Genomic DNA, 20716 nt, shown 5'->3' on the forward strand with positions numbered 1-20716 from the left:
GGACCTTAATCTGTTCCAAGTTAGCCACTGCTTCCAAGAAGGCTCCATCAATGTCAGATAACAGGGAAGTTGGTTTGCTTTGAACAATTTTGAAGGACTCGTCCTTTGGGTCAGGTAGACCAGATTGAGGAACTGAGAACGAGCGAGGTGGACCTGTGGGCAGACTGAGACCAAGAGCTGCTCTTTGTGCCCGAGTAAGGACACCAGCAGCCTCCTCCACTTGCAGTGGCTTAACCACATGAGTAGCAGGTGATGGTTGAAGCACGGTGTTCACAGTAATCAAGTTTATCTTTGGGAAGGTGAAATCTTGCTGGTTCTGAGTCGAGCCTGTAGACGTGGACGCCCTTTGCGTGGGACAATCCTTACTGTAGTGATCCTTCGAATCAGGGCAATGACGACAAGGAGGGGACCCCTCAGGTAAAGGACATTTGCTCTGATAATGCCCATATTCTCCGCATCTGTAGCAGAGTATGGGCCGATTGGAAGGACGAAACGCGGGACGAGGTGGTTGCTGCATGGAGTTGGAGGCTGAAGTGTAGAAGCTATGAGGGGTTGAGGTGGCATTAGCATTATAAAAACTTTGAGTCGGGAAAGTACTTGACATACCTTGGACAGCAGGGGTATTGAGCAAAGGTGGCATGTAGTTGGGATGGCCGTAGTGGGAAACCATGTTGGATGCTGGTGCTAATCCCTGTTGGAGTGTAGGACCAAGACTTTGCTGTTTTTTGTGCAATCCCTTTATATAGTAGCAATCCTTATCTTCATGACCCGATTTTTCGCAGAAGTGGCAATAAGAGCGAAGGGGACAGTCCTGTGGAGGGTGTCCTGAAGAGCGGCATGAACTACACCATACCATAGCCTTAGTCTCTTGCTGAGACCTGAGCTCTTCTAACTCTCTTTTAAGTTGATCATAAGCCTCTTGATGTGGAGGCTTCTCCTGTCTGAGAGAGAAGGATCTCTCTTCTTGCAGGGCCCGCTGTAACTTTAGGGCTTCCAGTTCCCTTCTTAAAGAAGTCAAGGGGTCTGATGGACTGTCCATGAGTACAGGGGCAGTATCTAACTGAAGAGAGTCAGTGAATTGCATTCTTGCTCCCTCTATTCTAGTAGCAGTAGCAACAAAGTCTTCCAAACTGGCTTCAGGACGGAGGCTTTCTCTGAGCTTTTGTTGAGATGTCTTAGGCAGAGCCTTCTCCACCCACTTCTTCACCATGAATTTCCCTGGTTGCTGAGGCAGCTTGGCGACCAGGGACTTTGTTCTGGTCATGAGCTCTGCAAATGTCTCCTTGGGCTGGAGCAACAGGTTGGCCAACTCATCTAGAATCTTCTCTTGATAATCCCCTGGTCGGAAAGCTTCACAGAACTGTTGTCTTAACATGGTCCAAGTAGTAAAGTGGTTTTCAGCAAACTGACTGTACCATTTATCTGCAAGACCATCCAAGGTGGACGGAAAGAGCACCAGGTATGCATCTTCTCTATTGAGGCCACGACCTCGGCAAAGAGAGACAAACCTCCGAGCATGGTCGTCTGCATCCTCTGTGGAGAGACCCTTTAAAGGTAGGGAACTTGATGTTCACCTTTGCCAGAACACTTGTGAGCTCCTCCATGGCCTCCTGCTCCTGAGTCTGTTGCTCACTAGCTTGCTGTAACAAGATGGGGGAGAGCCTTAGCGGAGAAGGTGACCTGGAGGATGTAGAACCGGTTGAAGGAATGGAGGTAGCCGTATGAGTAGGTATGGGTGATGGGGTTAATATGCTTCTACTGGGCACCAAGGGTTGACGCCGTCTGTGGTAGTACTTCAGAGGACTCAATAGTGCACTTTGACGCTCCAATGACCTCCTTGTATGTGTCATGCTGTAACCGCCAACCCCGCATTCAAGGAATCCACATTCCATGTCTCTTCTTTGGCATGACATAGTCGTAGAAAGAGCACAAGAAAGATTGAGCATCAAGCATAGGCATTTCCATTGTGAATTGCCACAGTTGATCGATTTAGATCAAAAAGACAAGATTCGATCTCATTGTTTGCGTGTGTGTGGTGAACGGTTTGGCACTCCGTCTATTTGTTCATCTACATCGCATGCACAGTCTTTGAAGAAGACTACAATTTTTCCAGTCACTTTACATGGAATGGGTATGTTCATGTTTTTGTGTTGGAAGTGGTTTCATGAATTTTCAGCTTTGGAGATTCTTGAAGAAGGTTGACCTACGTCCATAGACAAAGTTGAAGCATTGAAGGAGCTACAGAAGCCTTTGTGTCGCTTTCGGCGCGGCCCAAAGAAGAAGGCATTGCAGACCTTTATGAAGTTCAAGTATCGCACGACCCACACATTAGAGCGGGCCGGCGAAGAGTCCTTATCAGGATTCCGGATGTTATTGGCGATCTCCCTCGACGCCAGATGCATATCCTCCGGTTGCACACAGCATGATCATCGGCATTACCATCAGAATCCAACCGAATTTATCAAGAGCATTTTCCAGTGCATTTTCAGGAGCATTTTCCCTATTTTTGACATTTTTCATGAAAGGGCGGTGGTAATGCGTGTGCTAGTCTTCACCCAACCGTGCTATCTTATAGCCTCCCCCTAGCGTACACTGTCCGGCCGTGCCGGTGGCCTTGCCCATAGGACCCATGTCCTTACATTACCCTCCCCCTTGGAGAATCGTTTTCGTCCTCGAAAACGAACGTAGGAAAACGTTTTTAAGTGCGGAGACATTCTCCCATGTAGAACCTTCTTCAGGTCTATCCAGCCATTTTACCAACACCTATCGTCTGACATGATGTCTGGTGTGAAGCTCATCAGAATCCAAAATCTTTTCGGGCTCATGAGGAATGCTTGGCGGTTCGATAAGGTCAACTGACACACCTATGTCAATGACATTATCATTCTGTCCTAGCTGTTTTCGTAAACGGCTAACATGAAAAACAGGATGAACTCGTGAGTGCTCTGGGAGAGCTAACTTATAGGCCACTTGACCTATACGTTTGAGAATGGGAAACGGTCCACAATAGCGTGGTGAAAGTTTAGCAACTTTTCCCGTCTTCAGACTTTTTGAATGCTCCGGAACTTTGAGGAAAACCTTGTCTCCTTCTTCGAAAGTAGCAAGACGACGATGCTCATCTGCGTACTTCCTATATCGATCTTGAGCTTGCTTAACATTTTGTCGAGCAACTCGAAGCATGTCAAAATGTTCTTGGAGAAAATCCTTCACTTGCTGTATCTTCTCCTTAGCCAACCCCACCGTAACGGGTTATCTAGGTTGAAATCCATATAAAAGCATAAATGGACTAAACCCTGTAGTCACATGCTTTGAACTATTATAAACAAATTTCAATATAGGTAAGTAGTCTTCCCAATTGGTTTGCTTCTTGCTAGTGTACGCTCGTAGCATATCCTTTAGCACTTTCGGTTTGACCATCCGTTTGTGGATGATCAGCCGTACTTAGATTAAGTTTAGTTTCCAACTTTTGGATATCGAACTTTCGATCTTTGTCTCTAACGATACTAGCTGGAAGACCGTAGAGTTTATATATATGCTCTATAAATAGCCGTGCTAATTTTGGTGTCTTAACCGTAGTCTTAGTGAGAATGAATCGACCCATCTTTGTGAGACGGTTTACAATTACCCAAATGGCATCATGGCCACGATTTGTAGTAGGTAGTCCTGCTACAAAATCCATAGAGATACTCTCCCACTTACCTTATGGAATCTCTAAAGGATGTAAAAGGCCACCCACCTTGAGGCGCTTTGTCTTATTAACTTGGCACTGTTGGTAGTTTAGTACGTACTCTTGAACATCATGATGTAAGCCCGGCCAATAAAATTGCCGTCGAAGTAAGGCATACGTCTTACGAATACGTGGATGACTAGCACTTGGACTATCGTGACGCTCAAATAAGATTTGGCGCCTAGTGTCTGAGTCCTTTGGCACACATACTCTACCCTTGTGGAGTAAGTAGCCATCATCAATGGAAAAATTCTTCCATCGCTTAAGCTCTTCTTGAGTAGGGGTGGAGCTCTGTGTGTTGGAGTTTTTATCTGCACGTGCAGAGACATGTTGATCTGGCTGTTCAGAGACATGTGAGTGTGAGGGATCCCTTTTTAAAACTGCACTCCATACTTTAGCATATGATTGATCTTGTATACACTTGCCACGTAATGACTCCAAAAATCCACTCTTTAGTTCCGTGAAAGCAAGTGAATTAATCTGAGGCATCTGACTTAGTGCATCCGCTACTACATTATATCGCCCCTTGCGATATCGTAGCTTACAATCATAATCTTGAAGGATTTTTGTCCATCTAGCTTTACGGCCCTTCAAGTCTGTTTGAGTAGTAAACCATTTGATACTCTCATGGTCAAAAACTACTTCAAACTCGGCACCATATAAATAGTGTCGTCACTTTCGTAAAGCGTGAATTGTGGCTTAGAGCTCTCTCTCATAAACAGAATAATTCTGTTGAGCTCTATCTAACTTTTTACTTTCAAAGGCTATAGGCCTTCCCTCCTGGAGAAGCACCACACCAATTGCTTTATCACTAGCATCCTTAAGTGGGTCAATGATTGGTAGGATGGGAGCAGTGGCTATAGCTACCTTGAGCCGTTCGAAACTGCGTTTTTGGGCTTCTTCCCAAGAAAAGGTTTTACCTTTTGCTTTAAGTTGATCCGTCATAGGAACAACGATTTTGGCATAGTCACGGATATACTGTCGATAAAATCCAGCCATGCCTAAAAATATTTGAAGCTCCTTAACCGTGTTGGGATGTGGCCATCAAAGAATGGCAGCGACCTTGTCAGTGTCCATCTTGATGCCAGCATAAGAGATCACATGACCGAGGTAATGTATCTCTGTTTTAAAGAAATTGCACTTGCTTTGCTTAGCATACAGTGCGTGAGCTCGTAGCTGTTCAAACACTAATCGTAAGTGTTCTATGTGTTCATCTTCAGTCTTACTGTAAATGAGAATGTCATCAAGGAAAACCACAACATATTTTCCAAGATAGGGACGTAAGACACTATCCATGAGTGTCATAAATGTAGCTGGAGCATTGGTTAGGCCAAAAGGCATAACAAAAATTCAAAATGCCCGAACCGTGTTCTAAAGGCAGTTTTGGAGATATCTTGCAGTAGGATACGCACCTGGTGGTATCTCGAACGAAGATCTATCTTTGTATAGTATCTTGCCTCGTGGAGTTGATCAAACAACTCATCCACTCGAGGCAAAGGATACTTGTTCTTGATGGTTATCGCATTTAATCCGCGATAATCTACGCACATGCGCATAGTACCATCTTTCTTTTTTACTAATAGAATTGGTGATGCCCAAGGCGAAGTGCTAGGTCTAATGAAACCACGAGCGAGGTAGTCAGCCAACTGACTCTCAACCTCCTTATCTTCTTTAGCATTTATGCGATAAGGTGGTTTACTCACCGGTTTAGTGCCTGGCAAGACATCTATGCCATGCTATACATCATGTGTAGGGGGTAAACCTGGTGGTAAATCACTTGAGAACACAATATATTCCGTGAGTAAGTGAGTTAGCTTTTGCCGTGCAAAAGGAGAAATTAAACTAGAGTTATGCTGGGATGGAGAATCTTGTAATTCTTGTAATGTTTGTTTTACAACAGTGCTCTTTAGAATTAAAATTGGGAGCGCTTTGCTCGTTAGATTTGTTAACACTTTGTTTATCAGTAGAATTCATTGCACTTTGCATACCATTCGAATTTATTGCACTTTGCATACCATTACTAGAATTCACTGCACTTTGCTCTTGAGAATTCTGAAGACTTGGAGACCAGCAGTAACACAAAAAGACTTCATCTATTAAATCTGCTTTCTGCAAAATAGAAATCTCGGCTATACATATAAGAGGTGCAGATGGTATATTTTTCTCACCAAGCAAAAACACATGTTTACCATTGGCTATAAAGGATAAGGAGTTGTGTTCATAACTAGTGTGCCATGTGTTTTCTAAACCATGCAACCACTCCCGTCCTAAAACTACATCAGCACGGTCCATGTTCATAACTTGGAAGTCAAGGGTCATCGTATGATCTTGAACAATAAGCTCAATCCCTTGAACTACCGTGTCCCATACTTTATCATTCCCAAACATCTGTTCCACCACATACTTGTGAGAGCCGGAAGACTTTGTAAGCTTCAATTTCTTGACTAGCTTATAGTTCAAAAAGTTATGAGTTGCACCATCATCCACTAAAATACGAACACGTTATCCGTTAATAGTGCCATGCATGCGAATCAAATCATTGGGGCCAAAGGTGGGCTACCACATTGAAGCAGGCACACAATAATTGTGCTTTTCTTCCATATGAAGAACCTCTACAGCACAATATTTAGGAGATGAATCTAATGTGAGACGTTGCACTGTGTGCATGGCCTTTTCTTTGACTTGCAAAAGAGGACAATCTTTCTTGTTATGTTGGTCCGAAAGACATTTAAAACACAAATTGTGTTTCTTCGCACGCTCAAAATCGGCAGTGCTGAGAGACCCACGTGGAGTATCTCGTGATTGCTTAGGGTTCTTAGTCTCTTGTGGGCATGGAGAGGTAGATTGTCTCTTATTCCTCTTGGAACGTGTGGGAGATCTACCTCGCCATTGGCTCTTAGCCATATTGCTCTTAGCAAAATTATTCTTAGTGTAGGGAACATTTCCTTTCCTCTCTTGGTCATCATCATATCTTTGTGCATGACTGATGGCTTCTTTCAAAGTTTTTGGATGTTGGGTCTTGACATAAAGACGATAGTCTTTGTCAAGACCCCTATTAAAACCCCGTATCTTTTGAAATTTATCTAGACCTTCTAGTTTTAATATGATTTCCCGATACTTTGAAAGGTACTGTGTGAGAGAGAGGCCAGACATGCGGCATGCATCCCATGCTAACCAATTCTTATCTTCTTCATTGGAGTCCAAAAACTCTTTGGAGAAAGAAGCTTGAAACGTAGCCCAAGACGGAGAACGGGCATCTATTGGAAATGTCATCCACTGTCACAAAAATACGGAAGCGTAAACTGACTTTTAATTGTACTTCAAATACTCAAGAGTTTTAGAGAGAGAGAAAGCTTGACACTTCATTGGGGACCAGAAGATGGGCTGGTCCCCCCTCCATAAAGAGATTATCTTTATTACTAAGGGAGAATCTTTACATGCACAGGAACGGGGCAATTGCCCGTCCTCTATTCTTTCTTTTCTGCTTCTGACTGAGAGAGTGCGAAAGCTACTCTCAGAATACTAAGAGGATTTTCCCTCTGCTATGAGATTTTGGGAAGCTCTCGAAAACGAGTCTATCTTCCACCAAAACTCAACGGAACCTCTCGAAAATGAGAGTCTACCTTCCGCTAACTGTCCCCCTTTTTGCATAATCATTCCTGCAACAAAAACAAGGGAGAAACACGCAAAACGCACACACACATGGTTGCTGTAATTTTCTGCACATAACCTGAAAATGTTACTTGAGCACCTTCCAAAGCCGGAATAGAGACCTTTTTCGCGATGGAATCGTACCAAACTTTGTGCATGCGTAGTGTAGGTAGAGACGAACTAGATTCTATGTGTATTTTGCTGAAATTCACCCTAAAAGAGATGATTAGGGGCTGAAAACATAGAATTTACAGCCACCACACTCTACGAAGAGAGTGCCCGCTGCAACTTCTCGCGATGAAACTTTAACGAAAGCTGGCTATGGCTATGAGAACCCTTGTTCTAGACAATGGGAGCACGAGGCCACCACATATGTCGCAAGGGGCTGCTCTCAAGCTTCCATGGAGGGTTCCAATGCGTAGAGCATACTCACAATAGGGGGGGTAGGAGCACTGCCAACACTGAGAAATGGGGGAGGGGGTGCTCCTAAATAGCCATCAGGGAGAGGGGGCGCTAGGAAGAGAGAGAGGGTGAGAGTGGGAGTGAGAGAGGTAGTTTTGCATTGGAAGTGTGCCACTTGGCACACTTACTCAATAACTTTAAAAACCCTTCAACTTTCACTTTTAAAAGTCCCTAGGCTATTAATGAAATGTGCAAATTAACTCAACTGCACACACAGATGCTACTAATGAAATTGGTAGCTGCTCCCCAGCGCAATGCCGTACCGACACTGCTCTGGCATTACCTGTTCGCACTTGTCCGGCCATTTGGTCCACAGCGCAAATTATTTAAGATAATTTAATTGACTTATCCTAAGTCCATAAAAATAATTCAGGCCTTAGGCTTACTGTTGTTCTAAGGACCCCATCTCATTCATGTGCTTGCACTAGCGCGCGTATTTTTCTGAGCCTGAAATCTGAGGCTACTATCTACCCCTTCATTGAAGACCCGATTTCCAAATCACTACGGCTTTAGGGTATTTTCTGCTAGAGTGTCCCTGAGGTGCACTGGCCCAAACTTGGGCGCACCTGAGGCCCCAGAAGTGCTAGATCTATTCTGATGTGTACACAACTAATTAGATAATTCTTTTTCTCCTAAATACATTAATTATTTACAAAGTCTGACATAGTTACATCCACCACTTATAGGCCTTGCCTTTAAGAGAGAGATTTGTTTCTACAGCCGTCTTTATATCCAGGGTGTGTCTCAATCTATGAATATCACTCCATTTGTGTAAGAACGTATTGACCGCATCCTTGTTGCGATCACGCTCTTCCCTGTGAAACTCAGGAATGGTGATATTCTTAAGTAATGCATTGCTACCTTCTGCATCTTCTGAAGCACTTGTCTCTTGGACTCCTTGAGTCGTGCGAGCTTGGTTCCCTTGAACCGTGCCACTTGTGGCTTCTTGAGTCGTCTGTGAATTCATAAATTTCACAAGTAACTCCGTAAGATTGGTAACATTTGCATTGAGTGCAGAGGTTGGGTTCAAGTATGCTTTGACGATTGTCCAAAGTCTTGAAAGCAGCCATATCTACAAGGCCATGATCTCCCAGATCATCGTCATCATGCATATTAGTGTCAGCCGCACCCGTGTGGCCCTGATTTTGATCTACTTGCTCAAAATCAAACGTGTGTGTAGGTGGGATGTTCTCAGTGGCCATGGTAAACACATACTAATGCAAAGAGAGAAAAAAAAACGTCAATTTGTACCTTGTGAAATTGAAGTTTGTGTTTTGTATGCTCCGCGATTTGCATTGCATGCGAACCTCACCTTGCGGGAATTGTAGCGTTTCACGTGTCATTCGTCGTAAGAACACCTTTGTTGATTCTTCACAAAAACTCGTCGTTTTTGTGAAGGCTTTTGTTCACTTTGAAGCTACCTCCTTGAGGAAATTCTTTTTTTGGAGGAAAACTTTCCTTCCTCAAGTGAAAGGAAGGGTGAAACTACTTCCTTGAAGTTTGAAGCTTTCCCTTTCCTTCTAGTTTTCCTTTCAACACAAGTATGCTATCTTTCCTTGTTATACACAACAAGGGTCAATAGCTTGATGGTAAAGTGTTGGCCTCTTACCCTCATGGGGTGGGTTCAATTCTCCTTCATGCAAGGGTTAAGTGGGCCTTCCTACACGCGCAGCCAATAGTGCCAACGGAAGCCTTCGGAGCCTCGGTGCTGTAGAGTTGCCGGTCGAGTTTGCCTTGGTCTCCCGCCTTAGTCGTGCGCTATGGAGGGCGTAGATGGGGCGGCCGCAGTCGACTGTTGTTGTCTGTCCACGCACTGTGCACAGGAAAGCGTGCCTGTCTTCTTTTGTTGCACAGAAACCCAACCATGCTATCTTATAGCCTCCCCCTAGCGTACACACTGTCCGGCCGTGCCGGTGGCCTTGCCCATAGGACCCATGTCCTTACATTTCACTTATTATTTTAAGTGACTTTTGTTGGGAACTGAGTAGGGCAAATTGGGTAAGATAATATATAAGCAAAACAAAGCTAGCACTATCTGGCAGAAGAAGAAGGAGAGCATCAGGCACTCAAGTGCAACAGGCCTCTGGAGACCCTTCTCAGCAAGACGATCGATCCCCCACACCAACCTAGCGTTTTTGGAGCCGAGAAGGCCAGCGTTTTTCAGCATTGCCATCAGCGTTTTCAGCCTTGACAACCTCAGCCCTTCTGCGTTTTCCCAGCCTTGCCTTGGCGTTTTTGCACAGCCATTTCAGCCAGCACCATGGTGCCATTAGCGTTTTTAAACCACAGCATTCAGCGTTTTTGAAGCAGCTATAACCAGTGTTTTTGGGCTGCCATATTCAGCGCTTTGCATCAGCAGATTTCAGCACTCTTAGCGTTTTTGGACAGCAGAGCAAGCAACATTGCAGCGAACAGGTTAGCAAGCCAAACAGTAGCAGATCAGCCCGACAACTTCGACCTCTTACAGATTCATCAAGCACTCAGTTTTCAGCCTTAGCATCGTCCTCGTCGTCCACTCCGTCGACATCGACCTAGCAAGCATTGTAGACTCATTGCATCAGCCATTGTACCAGATTGTGCAATCAAGAGTAGACCACTCTCGCCATCGAGAGTGGGGCCCTTGGAGGAGGGTTTTACGAATTCTCTGGTGTCGTATTCTCTTCTCTCTCTGTCTCTCAGTCTCATGCACCTTCACGCATAGTGTCCATTCACTTTGTTTGTGTCCATTGCACTCTCTCATTAAAGGACGGAAGGCTCTCCCTTCCATAAGTAAAAGGAACCTTGAGCACAGTTTGGAGCACTCATCTTGAGCAAAGTTCATCATTCATTCCGCTGCACCTTACAGACCTTGTATCAGATTCACCACATTGTAACTTTCTGATCTCATAGGTCACTTTGGCCTTTTAAAGATGTTAATATAACATTTTATTTCATTTCATTTCTCTCTCTCTCTCTCTCTCTCTCTATATATATACACACACACACACACACACACACACACACACACACACACACACACACACACACACACACACACTTTTTTTTATAAAAATCTTGTTTGATTGAATTTACATGTGGGAAACCTCAAAGCGAGGAAAACCCACAGAAAGAAAGGGATACAAAAGACACACACACACACACACACACACACTTTTTTTTTTTTGTACATCAATTTGATTTATCTATCCGTGGGAAACCTCAAAGAGAGGAAAACCCACCAAAAAGATGTACAAGGAAAGGAACACTACAGTGTTCGGCTGTACAAAATAACTAAAAGCATTCATAAGAAAGCTGATGTAGCTCTGCCGTGATATCACCAACTTCCAAGGCGAACCGCAAAGACTCCCGAAGGGAACTCTTGAAGAAAGGTAGGGGATTTGTATGAATGCGATGGAACACGTAGCCATTACGCTGTCGCCACCAGAGGCTCCAGTACGCCCAAAACCTGACCCACATGAAGAAGGCTGCAAAGCACTGTAACGCCGGCGAGAAGATATCAAAAACCCAAAACCGCTTATGGAATACCGTCGTGGGAAAATGTAGCCGCATACACGCAGACACCCGACGAAGGAAGTCTGGAGTGACACAGCAATCCCACAAGAGGTGACAAATATCCTCCTCGGCAGATGAGCAACGAACGCATGATGAAGGGCGGATACGGCGCATCCTAAGAAAGGTACCCACTGGGAGCACACCAAGTAAACACTGCCAAAGAAACAAACGCTCCTTCACTGGCAAATGGCTTTCCCATATTGTAGATATAATCCTTCGCCACCAAATATCTGATTTATGCATGTGCCAAATAGCGTTGCAATGATCAACAATCCATGGACGAGGCAGAAGAAGAGCATATGCCCGGTCGACAGAAATATCTTGAAATGGCATTTCCCCAAGCTTCCAGCCAGACATACGATCACCATCAGCCAAAGGTGAAACGGGCAAGAAACCTATCAACATTTGCTGTAATTCTCTCCAAAACTGGCGATAGTGCATGCCCAATCCAAAGCGGCGAGCAGCAAATGGAAACTCGAAAGTGAAACCAGCTGTATCCACCACATCCTCAACCACTCGAATGCCACGCCAGGAGAGGAAATACGCGTGGCGAGGCGAGTGGTCGACCAAAGTAAGAGAAAAAGCCCGGCTCCAATGAAGGCTCTCCGTACGAAGTGAGTTTCCTTCCCTCCGAGCATTCCACGATAGATGAATCGTAACCTGTTTCCATGCAGAAAGCAAGGTGGAAGAAAGCGGGCATCCAGGAATATGACCATCCATCTTACCAAATACTGCCTCCCACATGGATGATTGCCAGTGACCAAATGATGATGTAACCACATGCTGACTCAAGTGTGCAAACATAAGAGTCCAAGGCTGAGATTGTTGCGCAAGTGTAGGCAAAAGCATAGCCTTCCTAGCAAGGACATGCCTACGTAGGTCCAAAATATTCAAACCACCAAAGCGCTTTGGTGAACAAAGTGTTGCCATTGACATCAGGCGCAAACCTTTTTTGTGAGCACGCGTTCGCCACAAATGAGACAAAATGGCCGACATGAGAGAGTCAAGACAATGACGGGGCCAATGCAACAATGGAAAAAACAAATGAACATATGTCATGAGGATACTCTGAACAATTCGCAGTCGAACATGTAGCGGCCAAGTAGAAAGCTTCCAATAATGCAATTTAACATTCAAGCGTTCATAACCCAATCCACTTTTTGCGTGTGAGTAACATTCCATCCAATTGGATAACCCAAATGCCTAGTGATTACATTTGGAAGAACAATCTCTCCTGGCCACAACAGAGCATGCCAATCACAAGAACGAAGCGGCAGAAGCTTTGATTTACGGAAATTGACTTTAAGACCAGCCGCAATCGCAAACTTTTTTAAAGCGTTCATAATCTCTTGAACATCGTTTTGCTGATTGTGGGGCATAAACAACGAGTCATCTGCATAAGCCTGCCCAATAAAAGTATGACCCGATGGTAGCTGCAAACCATGAAGACGCTGCGCAGAGGTCAAGTAATCAAGGTACATCAACAAAGGATGAGAGGCAATTGCATACATCAAAGCACTAATAGGACAACCTTACCTAACCGAACAACCAAGCGGCCACGATTCTGACAATTCCCCGTCCAGGATTCCCAAAGACGTACTACAATCATACAAGAAATAAACCACATTGGCCAACTTAGGACCAAATCCTAGACATCTCATTGTGGCAGCAATGAAGTCCCAGTGCACAGTGTCAAAGGCCTTTTCAATATCAACTTGCATGACCAGCACATCTTGTTGCGTATACTTAGCATACTCCATGCCAATCATAATATTGGCCAAATTGTCCATGATTTGATGACGAGGAATGAAACCATACTGAGCTTGATGAAGTCCTGTAAACAAATAGTCCTTGATGCGGTGGACCAACATGGTGTATATCACCGGCATCAAAGTTATGGGCCGCCAATGAGAGAACTGCTCGCAAAGCGCTTGCTTGGGCAATAACTTAAGTAAGCCCTCTTTCCATGGAATTGGTAGATCTTGTTTTTCCCATGCCACATTTATCATGAAAATCAAGGATTGTTTAAGAGCATCCCAAAATGAGAGGAAAAATTCCACAGTATGTCCGTCCCAACCAGGAGATCTCCACTGGCCCAATGCAAGCAAGGCACCATGCAATTCAGAGATAGAGAAAGGATTCTCAAGGCATTGTGCCTCCTGCGAAGACAGGATCGGACGAACATAAGAAAGCAACAATTCATGCACTCGACAAGCTGTCGAAGAAGGCTGAGATGGAGCAGCAAACACCTTACGATAATGTGAAACCATAACTCAGCAAGTTCCCGCTTCGAAGAAGTCCAAGTACCCGAGGGAAGTATAACCCGTTTAATCGACTGTGAGACTCTTGAATGATACAGATGCTTAAAAAAATTCTTAGAAGCACAACCTTTGTCCATAAAAGCCTGTTGACGTGCACTCGTTTGCCAGTTAGCAAGCTTCCTCTTATCATTTTGCTGAATACACACTTTAGCTTCACATAACTCCGTCATTTCAGAGTCAGACAGGGGGCGGAAATCAGCCAACTGTTGTAATCGTTGACTAGCCTGTTTCGCATCAACTACATTCTCCTGATTACACTGCATATGCTGCATACCATAGTCAGAAATCACACTTTGTACTCTCATGACAAAACGATACCAGGCAGCATCCAAATCAATATGCATTTGAGCCAACAACGGAGGAATAATATTGGCAATCATGTGACGAAAAGCTTCATGAGTAAGATAGACATTATTAACATGCAACAAACGTTTCCTGTGAAGAGGCCGATCACAAAGAGACTGTCCAAAATACGACGACAGCAAAAGAGGATAATGATCCGATAGCTGCAGAGCATAATCTATCCTCATGTCACATACAAATTGTTCATACTGTTGCCCATTAAGCAAATACCAATGATCCAATCGTGCTCTATAAGAGGAATGAGCAGCATGCTGAAAGGTAAAACCGGAGGCATTAGGATGCAAAGAACGCCATATATCAATCATTTGAGCAGAGGCAACAAGAAGATCCCATTTGTGTTTCTCCGCAAGCAACATATGCGAATTTCCTGTGGTGCTGTCAAGCAAATCAGGGGTATTATTGAAATCTCCACACAGAAATGCATTCGAGGTCCATGGGTGAGACGAGATTTCTTGCCATAAAGCAGCTCTTTGCCCAGAGGCCGTATATGCATAGGTATTTCCAAATTCATGAACTCGACCATTCAACAAACACTGTACAACCATCCACCAACCATGCGGATCATTGTATAGCAGAACAGGCTGAAGCTCATGTCGAACCAGTGTCAATAAACCCGAGAAATCTTGCGAGCCAGCATACGCAATCCAATATCCGGCAAAATAGGAACATTGACAAGCAAACTCGTGCTGATTATGCTCTTGCAATACAACTATGTCTACCCTACATGTATGTACATAGTGCCACGTCAGCCGCCATTTGTCAAGGTTGCATAACCCATGCACATTGTATGAGATGCATTTAATATGACTTTGCATTGGAAACATATGTACAAAAAGCAACAAGTATCATAATCAAGTGGAGGTGCCCATAGACACGTCTCCATCCACTACATCCGTACGAGGACCCATCCTCTGAGTCAGGGCAGGAAACGTGTCCACAGTGTTCACATGCGATGTGGAAGCCTCACCAAGGAGTACATCTTTGTAAGAGTGCATCGCTTTGTCCCATGCATCAATCAGCGTGCGATTGTCATTATGGAAGTTGCTTAAACGATTCATTCTTGTTAGCATTAACAGAAGGAACGTAAGTACGAGAAGAAATTGGCGTGCGAATCTTCAGAGCTTTTTTTGGCACCACTCATGTATTGACATCAACAGGTCCAACATTTTTGCTTTTAGCAGCAGTCCCATTCCCAAGATCAGTGAATTGCTGTACCTTGCCTTTCCCTTTGTCCACATTCGAAGCCACTTTAGCAGTAGAGACTCCACTTTGCTTGACTTCACTTGTCGGTTTTCCAATCGGGATAGAGGTGGACAAAGGAACAGTAGAGGGAGGGGGTTGCAAGACCGGCTCTAGACATTCGGATTGCATATGACCAAATTTGCCGCATCGAAAACATGAATTCGCAAACTTTCCCCATTTAAGTTTAAAGGGGCGCTTGCCTACCCATGGATCACCTGTGTCAACCATAATACCATCAGGGGTAATCTTGTCCGTGTCCCAAAGAATGCAAAACCTGTTGGTATTCGCATCCAATTTTGGAGGACAGATAACCTTTCCAAGCTGCGCAGCCAACAGCGGCAGGAAATGTCTCCACGTGCGGGGGAAATCAACAATTTCCACCCACACCGGGCATTTGTGACGAATAAGACTCTGGTAGTCTTTAGTGAGTGCCCACGGTAGAACATGTGTCATCTGCGTATTAAAAAAGAGGGGAGACATCTCAAGAAAAAGATTGCGAGCTTCCATATCTGCGAGCAAAACTTCATAAAATCCACGCGCCCCAAAGTAAACACCGCGGACAGCTTGTCGCTCAAGGAGAAAATCGACCCATTGACCGACATCTTGCGCAGTAGGCATTTTTCCCTAGAAAAATAGAATAACTGCATTCATTGCGTACTGCGCAACTGGGTCCATGAGGTCCTGTACCGGAATGCGCACCTCAAGAGCAGGCGCCTGACCATTCCATGCCTGTCGAGCCTCCTCAAAGTCCTCATACAAGCATGCCTTGATCTCAGAAGCTGCCTCCGATGTGGGCTCCATCGCTTTCCGACGCTTAAAGACGCACAGTGAGTCAAACATAAATTAAAAAAAACCCCTTCTTCAAACAAAACCGACTGGCGAGAAAATTCTGCAATCTAATGTGGAGAAAACTTTGCAAATAACAAACGAACCAAAGCTCTGTACATACTTCACAGAAAGGAGCATCCAAAACCCACAACAATATACATCAGCTGAACTCTGCCCAGAGAATTGGAGCTTGACTCAGTACCTAACCTGTGTATGCTCTGCCCTGCGAGTCCTGCACAGCGAGACCAAACAGCACAGTGCTGGCCACAGCTTGACTTGCAAAACCTGCCGCACTGCCACTGACACACGTGCTGTGCAAAACTGCACTCCTCAGCAGCGTCGAGCAGGTGGGCGCGCTGGGTAAACAGTCCGCACAGGAACAGTCACGCAGGGGCAGAACAGCGCGTGCCCCAACACACACACAGACCCTTGCTGGCGAAACTGCAGATGGTTGCTGCTGCGCGCAGCGCGCAGGGAACTACTCGACTCTTCACACACACACACACACACACACACACATGTCACACACACACACACACACACACACACACACACACACACATGCCCCACTTAAGTGGATTTTTCTTCCAGAATGTGCAATGAAATTTTTTGTCCAGCGGTCGCCAAGTTAGCTCGGTGAAGACCCTGATCTGGCTTTGCAGTTGTGATGATGAATGCTTGCTTAAATCTGCACTATGGTCTAGTAAAAATCGTTGCAAATACAAAAAGCCTTCCTACAGTTAATCTCTTCATTTCTTTTAAGCCTTATCATAGATCCAGTCAATCTTATGTTAACAAGAATGCAATGCAATTTTTACCCTAGACCTGTTTTCAATATTAATTTTCTGCATTTGTAGTCAAGGATTAGTTTACATTCCAGTCAATCTTATGTTAACAAGAATGCAATGGAATTTTTACCCTAGACCTGTTTCCAGTATTAATTTTCTGCATTTGTAGTCAAGGGGTAGTTTACATACTTAATTTCCAAGTTTGCAACCTTCAAATTGCAAGTCCCAGCGAGCGACCGCTATACAAAATGCTTGTTACTGCAGAGTGCGTTAACCAAGACTTTACTCAGTCACGCACCATTAATGGAAAGACTCATGAGGTTTGCAAAAGAACATATTTACCATGAAATTGCATGCATACTAAGGTACTTATGGACCCTCTTGTAATTGACATACATTTCTCTGATTACACAAGCACTTGATATTGCAAATTCTTGAGTCAGGCTTTTACATAGTGAAAGTAATCATTACCAAAGATTCCTTTGTGCTGCCCTATCATCAATATTATACTATTTTTTGTAGCAAGTTCGTTTCTTTGAAGTGGCTGTACAGGAAAGAGGGTGTGTGTGCATGTAAAGTCCATTGTGATTAATGGGTTTAATATGTAGATTGGATTAGAGATTCAGCTTATAGCATTTTTTAATTTCAGTAATTTTCTCATGCTGGCAGGTTAACATTTGAGATAGCACTAAAACGTCGAGGAGGCCCTTGTCTTGTTTTTGCACACTCCCTAGGCAATAATGTATTTCGTTATTTTCTGGAGTGGTTGAAGCTGGAGATTGCTCCACGATTGTATCAGAAGTGGTTGGATGATCATATAGATACCTATTTTGCTGTTGGTCTGTTCCTTCTGAATGTGCTTCTAGTATCCTTTTCTTTTATACAGCCTAATGAAATGATTTAGGGCTATTTGATATCCAGGTGCACCGTTTTTGGGAGCTGTGGAGTCTGTTAAGGCTACATTGTCTGGGCTCACATTTGGCCTGCCTATTTCTGAGGTAGTATGCATGGGTTTCTAGCAATCAACCTAAATTTATTCTAAATTCATGGTTTTCTAAAAAAGACTGTGTCTTGCAATATTTAACAATGAACATTGGGTAGCTGCTTGCAATAATTGAAATTCGTGAGTATGGAAACTTATTTTAAATGTTATTCGAGGACATCTGAACTGTCAAGTTGTTTGTAGGACCATTAAATAGTTGGGATTTTGGTGCGCAGTGCATGTCAGTGCCGTCCTTTTATATAACCCAAATATTCTGACAATTTCTTTGTTATGCGGCATGTGGCGGCTCCACCATTTTTATAGTGAAGAAAGTAGTTGTAGGAGGGAGTGGCTCTACGGGCTGGCTATCCTCGTGCATGGTAGAGTCTCTCTGCATAGTGAAGAAAGTAGTTGTAGGAGGGAGTGGCTCTAGGGGCTGTAGTGTCAGTGGCTATCCTCGTGCATGGTAGAGTCTCTCTGCATAATCATCCTTCTCTGGGGATCCTCAATGGGAATGGGCGGGCGAGTCTCTCTAAGTTTGCACCCCGCTTTGGCTGCAGTGCCAATGAAGGAATAGACTTTGATGACCCTCAGCATTTCGGTACAAGTCCGACTTGGACTCTCCAATGTGCCCATGTGTGGCCGCCCTTGAGTAGACAAATTTGAGCTGAATTCTCCCATGCGTCCATGTGTGGCCGTCCTTGAGAAGACAAGTCCGATTTGAAATCGGCCACCGGTCATTGAATTCGGCCAATGGCCATTGACTTCCGGCCTCCGGCCACCGGCCATTGACTACCGGCTATCGGCCGTTTTTCGACCACCTTTCTGGCCGTCGTCCAGCCATAATTTCCCAGCTCGAGACTGGCGTGGAAATTTGGGTTTTCCAACGAGTGATTTTCTTCATGCACGATGGCTTCTCCTCATAACGGGGCCCTGACAAATGTGTGTTTTCAATACTGAAATTACACGGGGTAAATCAAGCTCCATACTTAACAATCTCCCACTTGGAGACTGATCTCCAAACCAAACGTGTGACTGCTTTCCATCCTGGCTTCTTATCCTTGAATGCCGATTGAAGATGATCAAAAGCTCAACTTCTCGCTGTTGACCACCTTTGTAAACATGTCTGCAGGATTTTCGTTTGTATGCACCTTACCTAGCTTTAGCTGTTTCTCTTTCAAAGGAGTGCGTATGAAGTGATATCTCACCTCAATGTGCTTTGTCCTTGAATGAAAGGCTGAATTCTTCGCAAGATGGATAGCACTTTGGCTATCACTGTACAAGACACAATTGTCTTGTTTGTATCCAAGCTCTTCTAAGAATGTGTGAAGCCACATAATTTCTTTGCTTGTCTCTGTCATTGTCACATACTCTACTTCCGTGGTAAAAAGTGAGACCACTTTCTGTAGCTTTGAAGCCCTGCTTACTGTTGTGCCTCCAACCGTGAAGACATAGCCAGTAGTGCTCCTTCGAGTATCTTTGTCACTTGCCATATTTGCATCAGCATATCCTTGCAGAAAAATATCAGTTCCTCCAAAATACAAAGCATTTGTTGTTGTCCCTTTCAAATACGTGAGTATCCACTTTATAGCTTGCCAGTGTTCTTTACCTGGATTGTCCATGAACCTACTTACAACTCTCAATGCATGTGTAATGTTTGGCTTTGTCCAGACCATAGCATACATTAGAAAAGTGGTAAACCTACCACTGAAGCATATGGAACTTTAGACATATAGGCTATCTCCTCTTGTGTCTTTGGACACATATCCTTGGTTAGTTTAAAGTGATTAGCCAAAGGTGTAGAAACTGATTTTGCATCTTGCATTGCAAACCTTTCTAGTACCTTCTTGATGTAGTCCTCTTGAATCGCTTTATTGTTTTCTTCATCCTGTCCCTTGATATCTTCATACGAAGTATCTTCTTTGCAGCACCTAAATCTTTCATTGAAAAAGATTTAGACAACTCCTCTTTTAGGTTTTTGATGTCCTGCATGTTAGCACTTGCAATCAGCATGTCATCAACATACAACATTAGGATGATGAACTTCCCATCTCCCAAATTCTTTGTGTAGGCGCAATGATCTGAGTTGCATCTTGTGAATCCATGATCCAACATCCATCGATCGAACTTTAAGTACCACTGTCTTGATGCTTGCTTTAGACCATACTCAAGGGTTCCTTTTACTTACGGAAGGGAGAGCTTTCCGTTCCTTTAGTGAGAGAGTGCAAATGGACACAAACAAAGTGATGAACACTCTGAGAGATAGAGAGAGAAGAATACGACACCAGAATGTTGTCAAACCCTCCTCCGAAGGCCCCACTCTCTATGGCGAGAGCGATTTACTATTGATTGCACAAATCTCTACAATGCTTGGACTTGTCGATGATGTTGACGACGACGAGACGGGTTGAAATCTGAAAATGCTAAGGGCTGAAATCTGCAAATCTTTATTTGCTGAATTCTGACTCTATGTCGGTGACGATGTCGATGGCGACGATGCGACGACGACACGCTGAAATCTGTGTTTTCCGGGCTGAAACTGCAAACTACGCTAGATCTGATGTGCGGCGAGGATCTACTGCGGGATGGTGAAATTTGCGAGGTTTGGGGTTCTACTGCGGTGTCTTGATGCTGAAAACTGAAAACGCTGGTGCTACTGCTGATTTTGTCGCGATGGAATTGCAAAACGCCGAGGCTGAGCTGCAAACCAAAAACGCTAGGGCTGAAAACTGTCCTTGCTGAAAAAATCTGCTAATGCTAGGGTTGATCTGCTGTGTCTTGTTGTCGCCGAGGCTGATCT

At 44.3% G+C, this 20716-nt stretch overlaps 1 protein-coding gene across 2 annotated transcripts in view; it reads left to right on the plus strand.

Moving 5' to 3' along the window:
* PSAT1 (phospholipid sterol acyl transferase 1) overlaps nucleotides 1-20716 on the plus strand; it is a 102864-nt gene that overhangs the window by 53044 nt on the left and 29104 nt on the right. For both annotated transcript variants that reach the window (XM_086485701.1, XM_086485700.1), the window contains 2 exons: nucleotides 17604-17773; nucleotides 17856-17932. In XM_086485701.1, the coding sequence (XP_086341827.1) occupies nucleotides 17604-17773; nucleotides 17856-17932 (247 nt within the window). The remainder of the gene's footprint in view (nucleotides 1-17603; nucleotides 17774-17855; nucleotides 17933-20716) is intronic.

This window comes from Adiantum capillus-veneris, chromosome 16, assembly GCF_014529385.1.
Source record: "Adiantum capillus-veneris isolate H3 chromosome 16, ASM1452938v2, whole genome shotgun sequence".
Classification (NCBI taxonomy): Eukaryota; Viridiplantae; Streptophyta; class Polypodiopsida; order Polypodiales; family Pteridaceae; genus Adiantum; species Adiantum capillus-veneris.